The 10270-nt window shown below is 36.0% G+C and overlaps 1 protein-coding gene across 1 annotated transcript; it reads right to left on the bottom strand.

Annotated features, from left to right (window-relative positions):
* Positions 1–550: 550 nt before the first annotated feature.
* C2H9orf116 (chromosome 2 C9orf116 homolog) lies at positions 551–8667 on the bottom strand. Its single transcript, XM_044663942.1, has 3 exons — positions 8524–8667; positions 7614–7692; positions 551–1088 (listed from the first exon to the last, which is right to left on the bottom strand). The coding sequence occupies exons 1-3, from the start codon at positions 8664–8666 to the stop codon at positions 900–902; spliced, it is 411 nt and encodes a 136-aa protein (XP_044519877.1). The 5' UTR covers position 8667; the 3' UTR covers positions 551–899.
* Positions 8668–10270: the final 1603 nt, after the last annotated feature.

Here is a 10270-nt window from a genome sequence, read left to right as displayed (position 1 = left end):
ATATCAGTTCCCTTCTATTCCCCAATCCTTCCAACCCCTATAATTATCTTCTGAATTGAAGGAAGTGACCAGACAATATCACCCTCATAGTCAGATGAAACCAAGCCAAGCCCAGACTCCAGCCCCCATAAATGCATCCTTGTGTGTGTGTGTGTTTATATATATATATATTTATACTTCAGTGAGCATCTGTGGGCATTCAGATTTCAGATTTCATTTTCTCTCTGACTTAGCAACTCTGAAAGACCATTTACTATGGCAGAAAAATCCATTCCCCTGCATTTATCCTGGCCAGGAGTCTTTCCAAACTTGGCTAGGCTGATCTTCCAACAACAGCCAAGCCTGTCCTCAAAGACTTTTAAGCTTGGTAGACCCTGCCAGAATGTATGCCCTACTGGCTGTCACCATGTCATGATACAGCACTCAAGTACAATGTGAATGGCAGGAAATCATCCAGAACTTTTCCATTATGCTTTATTCTAAGTGGCAGTTCCATATGCACATGAAAATATTTCCAAGTAACACCACGGAAAGCAATTATCACTGTATATCCATTTATTAACTGAAGAACCAAGCACTGTGTAAGATCTTATGCCTTGATTATTCATTTCAGTCAAGTCCTCAAATTCAGTATATTTCTATTGATTCTTAGTCAAAATGTTTAGTATAAGATTATTTTCTTCTATACCCAAAATAACAATGAAGTTAAAAATAGGAGATAATTGGTGCTTTGTTCATTTTAGTGCTTCACAAATATGCAGAAATTCTTGGGAAACTTCAGTATAGCCATACTTTAAAAAAAAAAAAATCAGTCATTCGAACAGGAACTGATTACACTGATTGTTCAGAATATTGCAATGTAGAAACAGGAGTACCATTAAGAGAGGAGGATGTGCTCATTATTCACAGATTGATGGTTTGCTAGCATTGTAACTGGGATGGAAGTTCAGTCGATCATAATACGTGATGAAATTATCAGGGCCTGTCACAATGCTCTTGTCAGTGAAGACATTAAAACCATTACTTCTATACATCCCACAAGCTCCATAATGTTTAGAAAAGGTATGTTGTGTGGTATGAAAACTTTTCTGAAATTAAAAAAAAAACTTTAATTAGTAATGATAACAATTTATAGTGCTTTACAAAGCACTTTTTTTTTTTAAAAAAAACCCTCATTTTCTATTTTAGAATTGATACTGTGTATTGGTTCCAAGGCAGAAGAGTGGTAAGGTCTAGGCAACTAGGGTTAAGTGACTTGCCCAGGGTCACATAGCTATGAAGTATCTGAGGCCAGATTTTAATTAGGTACAAAGCATTTCTTTCATAACTCTCACTCCCAGAATATCATACATGCACTGAAAGGTATTATAAGTAAGGAAAATGGATCCTTAAAAATTTAAGTAACTTTCCATTCATCATGTAATAGCTAAGGTGGAACAGCTAAATGGCTCAGTGGATCTAGGCCTGGAAGTGGAGGTTCTGAGTTCTAATTTGATTTCAGAAACTTTCTAGCTGTGTGACCCTGGACAAGTCACTTAACCCCAGTTGTTTAGTCTTTACCACTCTTCTGCTTTGCAACCAATACTTGTAAGTATTAGTAAGAAGGTAAAAGTTTTTTTAAAAATTGGTAGCCTAAGTCACAATTAGAACCCAGTTTTTCTGGCTCTCTTTGATATACTTTCTGCTCTATGAAACTCTCCCAATAGCTGCATTGCTAATAACTAGGATATACCATATGTAGATGGTATCAGGGATAAAGTCTTTTTTTCCAGTCATAGGTATTTTATATGGAACAAAATAAAAGAATATACTTTAGAAATAAGTGCAAGTTAAAAACAACTAAAGGTAAAGCAGGAGGCCTGTCACAAATGATGTTCCCCTCCAAATTTCCAGGTTGTTTTTCCTTGTTTACTAATAGAATGTATTTGCAGGCATCTCAGCCTCTCCCTCCCACTGCCACATACCATAGAAGAAAGCATCATGTGCAAAGAGATGTATATATATATATATATATATATATTTTAAATTATGTCTTTTGTGTTTCCATTTTTCAGTTCATTTTCTGGAGGTGACATTCACAAGCTATTCTTCAAATATGAAATTATAGCTATATATAATGTTCTCTTGGTTCTACTCACTTCACTCTTCATTATCTAATGCATTCTTTCAAAGTTTTTAAAAAACTAACCTGCTCATTGTTCTTATGGCACAGTAGTATTTCATCACAATTTGTTTAGCCATTCCTCAATTAATAAGCATCCTCTCAATTTCTAATACTTTGCCACCACAAAGAGAGCTGCTGTAAATATTTTGGAACATGCAGATTCCTTTCCTTTTCCCTTGATATCCTTGGAAAATAGTCCTAGCCATGATATAGCTGGGTCTAAGAGTAGACACAGTTTTATAGCTCTCTGGTATAATTCTAAATTCTAAATTGCTCTCTAAAATGGTCAGATCAGTTCACAGTTCCACCAGTAGTGTACTAATGTCCCTACTTTTTCACATCCCTTCCAACATTTGTCATTTTGCCCTTTCATCATTTTAGCCAATCTGAAGGGTATGAGATGATACCCCAAAATTGTTTTGGTTTGTAGTTCCCTAATTAATGATGATTTAAAACATTCATTCATGTACTTATATATAACTTTGATTTCTTTATCCAAAAACTGTTCATATCTTTTGTTCATCATCATCAATTTGATGATGGCTCTTATTCCCATAAATTTGACAGTTATCTATAAATTTCAGATATAAGCTCTCTGAGAAATATCTGAAAAGTTTCCTCCAATTTTCTGCTTTCTAATCTTGGCAACATACTTTTATTTTTACAAAAATGTTTCAATTTAGTGTACAAAAAATTGCCTATTTTTTACATCTCATAATGCTCTTTTATTTCTTGTTTACCCATAAATTCCTCTTCTATCCATAAATCTAATGGGTAATATGTTCCCATTCTTCTAATTTGCTTATGCCATTTCCTTTTATATCTAGATTGTGTATCCATTTTGATCTTTTCTTAGTGAATGATGTAAGATATTGGTCTATATCTAGTTTCTGCCAAACTACTTTCCAGTAGCCCCAGCAATTTTTATCAAATATTTCTTATCCCAATAGCCTGGATTTTTCTTTTGTCAAATACAAAGTTACTATAATCTTTTTATTACACTTTATTGTATGTCTGTTCTATTCCACTGATCTGCCTTTCTATTTCTTAGCCAGTACCAAATAATTCTGATAATTACTACTTTATAATAGTTTAAAGTTTGGTACTGCTACACTGCCTTCATTTACATTTTCTTTTGTTAATTCTTTTGATATTCTTGATCTTTTGTTCTTCCAAGTGAATTATTATTTTTTCTAGCTCAATAAAATAAAATTTTGGTAATTTGATTGGGATGGCATCAAATGATTAGTTTAGGTAGGGTTGTCATTTTAATTATATTGACTTGGCCCATCCATAAACAATATTTCTCCAGTTATTTAGATCTGATTTTATTTGTATAAAAAGTATTTTCTATTTATGTTTATGAAGTTCCTGAGTTTGTTTTGGCAAATATACTCCCAGGTATCTTATTCTATCTATGATTACTTTAAATGGTGTATCTCTAGCTCTTCTTGCAGGACTTTGTTATTAATATATTAAAATGCTGATGATTTATGTGGGTTTACTAAAATTGATAGTTTTAACTAATTTTTTAGTTGAATCTCTAGGATTTTCATGTATACAATCATATCATCTGCAAAAAGAGATAGCTTTTATTACTGGTTCCTTCAATTTCTTTTTTCTTCTCATTACAATTGCTAGCATTTCTAATACTATGTTAAATAATATTGGTGATAATGAGCATCCTTATTTCAATCCTAATCTTATTGGGAAGGTTTCTACCTTATCTCTATTACAAATAATAGTTGTGGGTGGCTTTAGGTAGATGCTTCATAACATTTTAAGAAAAACTCCATTTATACCTATGCTTTCCAATGTTTTTTTATAGAAATGAGTGTTGTATTTTATCAAAGGTTTTTTCTGCATCTATTGATATAATCATATGATTTTTTTACTTTTGTTATTAATATAATCATTCATGTTGATAATTTTCCTTATATTAAACCATCCCTATATTCCTGGTATAAATCCTTTTTGGTCATAATGTATTATTGTAGGCTGCTAGCTAATATTTTATTTAGGATTTTTGCATCTATATTCATTAATGAAATTGGTCTATAATTTTATTTCTCTATTTTTTCCTAGTTTAGGTTCCAATACCATATTTGTTTCACAAAAGGAGTTTAGTAAAACTTTATTATTTCAAATAATTTAATATTGAACTAGTTCATCTTTAAATGTTTTGAAGAATACACTTGTGAGTCCATCTAGTCCTGACACTTATTTTTTAGGAAGTTCATTTACAATCCGTTCAATTTTTTTTCTTCTAAAATAGGTTTATTTAGATATTTTATTTCCTTCTCTGATAGTTTATGCCAGTGATGGGCAAACTTTTTAAAGAGGGGGCCAAAGGAAAGGAAATGCTCATCTGTCAGTCTGTTTCTAAGGCAACTCTTTCGAAGTTTCATTGTATTGTATCCTACTCATTGTATTTGTCAGATTAGGAATAATGTCGGCTGCAGGATAGAACATTTCAGGGGGCTGCATCTTGAAAAAGGTGATACTGGGAATGGGAAATAAATAATAAATAATCTGGCCCGCAGGTTGTGGTTTGCCCATCACTGGTTTAGGCAATTTATATTTTTGGAAGTATTCTTCCGTTTCACACATGAAATTTGTTGACACATGATTAAGAAAAATAACTCTTAGTAATTGCTTTAATTTCATCTTTATTTGGTAGCACATTCACTCTTTTCATCTTTAATGCTGGTGATTTGGTTTTTTTCTCTCATGTTTTAATTATATTAACCAAAGGTTTATCTTACCAATTCTATTTTTTAGTAAATTATTTTCTTCCAAGAGTTTTTAAATCTCATTTTCCAATTGGGTCATCTTGCTTTTGTAATTTTCTTGCATTCTTGCATCTTATTTTTTCCAGTTTTTCCTTAACCCCTTTCATTTGGTTTTTGAAATCTCTTTTAAGCTCTTCCAAAAACTCTTTCTGGGCTTGTGATCATTTGGTGTTTTTCTTTGCTGTTTTAGAAGTAGGTGATTTAACTTCACTATTATCTGAATTTGAACCTAGGTCTTCTCTGTCCCTATAAAAGCTATCTATAGTTAGGATCTTTCTCTTTGGCTTATTCTTTTTTTTTTTTTTTCACATTTTAGTGGCCAAATCAATAGGCTTAATTGATAGTTGTATGGCTCTGTTACAGCAGGGGGTGGGGAACAGGGAGTAATGCCTCAGGTTTCAGGATTTCTTGTGTTTATTTCCTGAGCTGTACTTAGTCCAATTTCTATAATCAAGGGCCAGGTGTAGTCTCTGCTCCCTGTAATTCTACTCCTATAAACACAGAGCTCATCTCCCCACTGGGATGGCAGGCAGAGACTCCATTCTCTTATGGGTACCCAGAAGCCAGCAGGGCCCCCAGCAACTGCTCTTACCAGTGTGTGCTTCTTCATGCGCTCCCTTTCAATCCTCCTCTCCCAAAGACACAGCCAAAGTCTGGTCAGCTTGCCTGGGCCCAAAGTCCTTCCCTGTTCAGTGATCAACCCCCATTTGTAGGGCTTGTGAGTGTGGATCTCTGGAGCTAAGGCCACAGCTCGTACAATTACTCCTAGGACTTGCTGCCTATTGACTCCACTGGAATAAAGACTCCTAGGTTAAGCAGACAAGGTGAGGATGCCCAGCCTGCCCCCAGGACTTGCAGTTTATTTATTCTTCAGGGTTTGTTCTCCTGTGCTTGAGCCACCAGGTGATACTGAGACCAGGGAGGTCAGAGACACCCCTCCCAAGTTGTCCCTGGCTGCTCTGCTTCACTCCCATCTCTTCCATTTTTGCCACTTTTAGCATTGATTCTGTGGAGTTATTTCTGATTGTGGGGGAGTTTGGAAGTTGAGGCAGTCTTTTACTCTACTCTGCCATCTTCCCGTGATCCCTCTCCTTTTTTTTTAAGAGATAAAGTCTTTTCAGAAATAAAATGAGTTCTGAATCATCACAATATAATTTGTGGTAGAATATATCTATGTTTAGAGCATGCAGCCCAGAATCAAGAAGATTCATCTTCCCAAATTCAAATCTGTCCTCAGATACTTAGCAGCTGTGTGACTCTGGCAAGTTATTTCACCCTATTTGCCTCAGTTTCCTTAACTGTAAAATGAGCTGGACAAGGAAATCAAAAATCGCTGATATCTTTGTAAAAAAAAAAAACCCAAATAGGGTCCTACAAGGTTAGACACAACTGAAAAATGATTGATGACTTTGTTTTATCCTGGACAATATATTCCCTAGACTGTATTTAAAAGTGATTGTATAGAGACGGGAGGTCCTAGGTTCAAATCTGGCCTCAGACACTTCCCAGCTGTGTGACCCTGGGCAAGTCACTTGACCCCCATTGCCCACCCTTACCACTCTTCCACCAAGGAGCCAATACACAGAAGTTAAGGGTTTAAAAAATAATAATAATAAAAATTTAAAAAAAAAGTGATTGTAACTATAACTGAGGGAGATGCAAAGTGTAGGTAACACTGACACCTGCCTTCAGGATAAGTCAGTCAAGGAGGATTTATTAAGTACTTACTATGTGCCAGGTACTATGCTGCAAAGAGAAAGGCAAAAAAAATAAAATGGTCCCCTCAAGAAGTTCATATTCTAATAAAGAAGATAACAGGTAACTAAATAGCTAGAAATATACAAGATATCTATACAGAGTGGATGAAATGTAGTTTGAAAAGGGAAAGCACAAAATGGTGGGGGTAGCAGTAGTGAGACAGGAAAGGCTTCCTGTAGAAGGTGGGAACCTTAAGGGAAGTCCAGGAAACTAAGAAGTGGAGATCAGGAGGCAATTCCAGCTTTCCAGGCATCAGAGAAAACTAATGAAATGAAGATGAGAAGTGGAGTTTTAAGTCTAAAAAAGTAGGGTGGTGACAGATTATAGAACAAATCTGGGAATGATAGGCAAAGGAGTTCAAACTTTAAATAGGAAGGAGGTCTCTATTCAATCTATTACATTTTTTTAATTGGTTCTCTTAATGATTCGTAAGTAGCCTATATAATGTTTTGCTTCCCAAGACTCAAAACAACAGAGAGCAATCTCCTCTGGCCTTATTTTTTTTTATATACAGCACATTTTTATTTCCTATTTTCACATGGAAAGGGAACTTTGAAAACTTAATCCAGCCATCCAGTAATGATAACAAATGCTTGTTGCTTGCTTGCTTCATTGAATAGTCTATATATTATGTTTTACTTGGCTTGAAAACAGAGACTAATTCAGATTAGTCAGGAGAGCTGATTGGGGGGTGGAAGGGCCATGTCACAGAAGGAGTCAAAGGCAAAACCAAGAGTAGAACCCAGGTATCCTCAGTTCTGAGCCCTTGCCCATCATATTGTGGTTTCCACCTCTATCTCCTGCCCCCAGTTCTGTCTTTCCTTAAACCAAAGCCTAAATTTTCTAGGCTCTTCTCCCAGAGAAACCTTCTATCTGTTCTGAACCCATCACATACTTACTGGCATTTCATGTACAGTAGGTGCTCTGCTACCATAATTTTGGTTAGTTGTCCTGTACAGTGGATGAGTTTCCTTAGTCCTATTAGATACAAAACACATTTTACTATGCATTCTATTATTTCACCTAAGCAAACCATATCTGTGACAAAAAAATTTTCTAGAAAAATACTAGAGAAATCTCCTAGAAGGGTCCGTTCTAGAAGAGGGGAGAGTGTACAAGTGTTAGGGAAGTCCAGAACTACCATTGTGCAGCACCGACTTCTCAGAAGAAAGAAAAAGAAATCAGCTGGAAGGGCACATTTTCCTCGTCCCTGCTTGTTCCGAGTTTTGTCTCCAGGACCTTCCCACTGCCCCCTCCCCATCCATCCCATCCCCCTAAACAAACCAACTGGAGGAGTAATTTCCTATCTTAGGCCAGCCCTCCCTCCAGATCCCTTAGATTTACAGAGGTTAGCTCAAATAAACATTGGTTATAAAACGCAGCGTCTTCCTGGAGGACTCTGACAATACTCCCCAGATAGCTTTTCTTGGAGAGGCAGAAGTCTGGTTTAGTAGGTCAGAGGGGATGGCCACAGATTCTCAAGAGGCTTCCAAGTCCATCTGATCGGAGCCTCTTTGACTTCAGAGGCTTTTCAGGGGTTAATTTCCAAGAAAAATGTGTTTGAACCCCGTCCTGCGGTTTAAAAGCAGACACTCTATGAAAACAGGAAGCCCGGAACCATTTACTCTCCTGTTTTAGCCTGGTGATAGTATTGATCACGTTCCTTCTCTGCCTTCGAATGAGGCAGCCTAGGAATCTAGACCATAATATTTTTGCTTCTAACCAGCTCATCACTTGTTTCGAGTCTGAGAAGCCTTCCTACCTTCCATCTCTTTACGATATTTATCTCTGTAAGGTTTTCTCTCTCACCTGTAGCCCCGAAACCACCCAGGATTATTGAACCTGGTTGGCAAATTTTTGCTCACTCGGTAATAATCACTGGTTTTCTCCAAGTAAACTTCTGCCTTTTCTTCATCTTGTTGAGAAGATTGTTCGGGTGCTTCCTCCGGCATTTCCTCGCGGAGCGGGAGAGAACCTATTCGGGAGGAAACACAAGAAATAGACCGGGCAAAATTAAGCCGAGTTTTTCAGTGTAGCAAACGTTCTGTTGCTAGGCAACCTGGAACTTGACTTGAAAGTAGCTTGTTCTTAAAGGTGCAATACAATTCTATGTAGTTTCCAGAATTCTATTTATGTACTGAATCACTTTTTATTTTAGATCGACGAACTATGTTCTTCAATATAGTGAAATAATAATCCTTTTTTTTCTTGGAGAAAATGCCATAGGATCCCAATAGATATTTGTGGAATCAAAGAACTGTAAGTTTAAAGTTAATTTTAAGATTTTATTTAAAATTTTTTATTTTAATTTTAACTTTAAATTAATTTTAAATTTAAATTTAATGTTTAAATTAATTTTAAATGTAATGTTTATTTAAATAAAATTTAAAATTAATATTCCTCCTTTTCTTATTAAGACTTTCTGATTCTGTGGGCCTAAGTAGCCTAGTACATTAATGTCATTTGTTCTTAGGGTGGAAATTTCTTGTTGATATGACAGATGTCTGTAAAGAACAGTTCTCTAGATAGACATCCCAATATAATTCCTTATTTCTTCAATAATCTAATGAAACTGTAAATGCCAGGTCACCAAAATCATTATCTTTACATGACTTTCTTCATCATCACTATTGTAGCACCTGGGGTACCTCACACGCACACACACATGCACACACATAGCTGCCCCAGGTCCAAGATGCTCGTTGGTTCACATCCACACAAAAAATAACAGATCACAAGCCTCCACTGAAGTGTCTGTTTTTCCTCTAATCTGCCAGAAGACAGTTAGTTGAAAACAAAGTAATTTAATGAAATAGCATTTTTTAAAAAGATTTTCAAAAGAACAATTCCCCCACAAATGTAGATCACTCTTCCCATACAAAAAAATATGACATCAGTGAGTGGAGAGATAAACATATATAAGGACAAAGCATCAGGGACTAAAACACCAGAATAATATGTGTGGAGGGGGAATTCATATGTCTCATGCAGTGGCATGATCCTTGCAAAGGAGGATCCTTGCATAGGATGCCTGCTCCACCAACAGCAAAGCATTTCTTCTGGGCCTGTAGGCTGCTGGGCTTTCCTCTTGTTTGGTGGCCTTGCAGTGAGATGAGCCCCTTTTTGCTGAATGTGGCATCTTTTCCTTTTGGTCTTCATTCTGCTGAAGAAGGAGGGCTTAATATTTTAGTGTGTCATGAAGCCTTTTGGGAGCCTGGTGATTCTGGTATTTCTCAGAATAATATTTGTTGCCTATGTTCATAATTGAAGGAAATACTACATTTCAGTTAAAGTTTAATGAAAATAAATTTAATGAAAATAAATGTGCTGGGGAAGCTAGATTGCTCAGTGGATAAAGAACCAGGGTTGGAGACAGAAGATCTTGGGTTCAAATCTGACCTCGGATACTTCCTAGCTGAGTGACCATGGAAAGTCACAACTCCAATTGCCTAGTCCTTACCACTCTTCTGCCATGGAGCAGGTCTCCAATCATGTCCACCTCAACTCAATATCAATTTTAATACAGAAAGTAAAGGTTAAAAAAGAAAGAAAAGAA

This window comes from Gracilinanus agilis, chromosome 2, assembly GCF_016433145.1.
Source record: "Gracilinanus agilis isolate LMUSP501 chromosome 2, AgileGrace, whole genome shotgun sequence".
Classification (NCBI taxonomy): Eukaryota; Metazoa; Chordata; class Mammalia; order Didelphimorphia; family Didelphidae; genus Gracilinanus; species Gracilinanus agilis.
This window is presented reverse-complemented; position numbering and strand designations above follow the sequence as displayed.

What these genes read in the sequence shown, in the direction of transcription:
- C2H9orf116 (XM_044663942.1), bottom strand. Translation starts at nt 8,666, where the DNA reads ATGCCGGAGGAAGCACCCGAACAATCTTCTCAACAAGATGAAGAAAAG. An exon ending in GGGTGGTTTCGGGGCTACAG is followed by an intron (nt 7,693 to 8,523) that starts GTGAGAGAGAAA and finishes TGTATCTAATAG; the next exon opens with GACTAAGGAAACTCATCCAC. An exon ending in CTACTGTACATGAAATGCCA is followed by an intron (nt 1,089 to 7,613) that starts GTAAGTATGTGA and finishes TTTTAATTTCAG; the next exon opens with AAAAGTTTTCATACCACACA.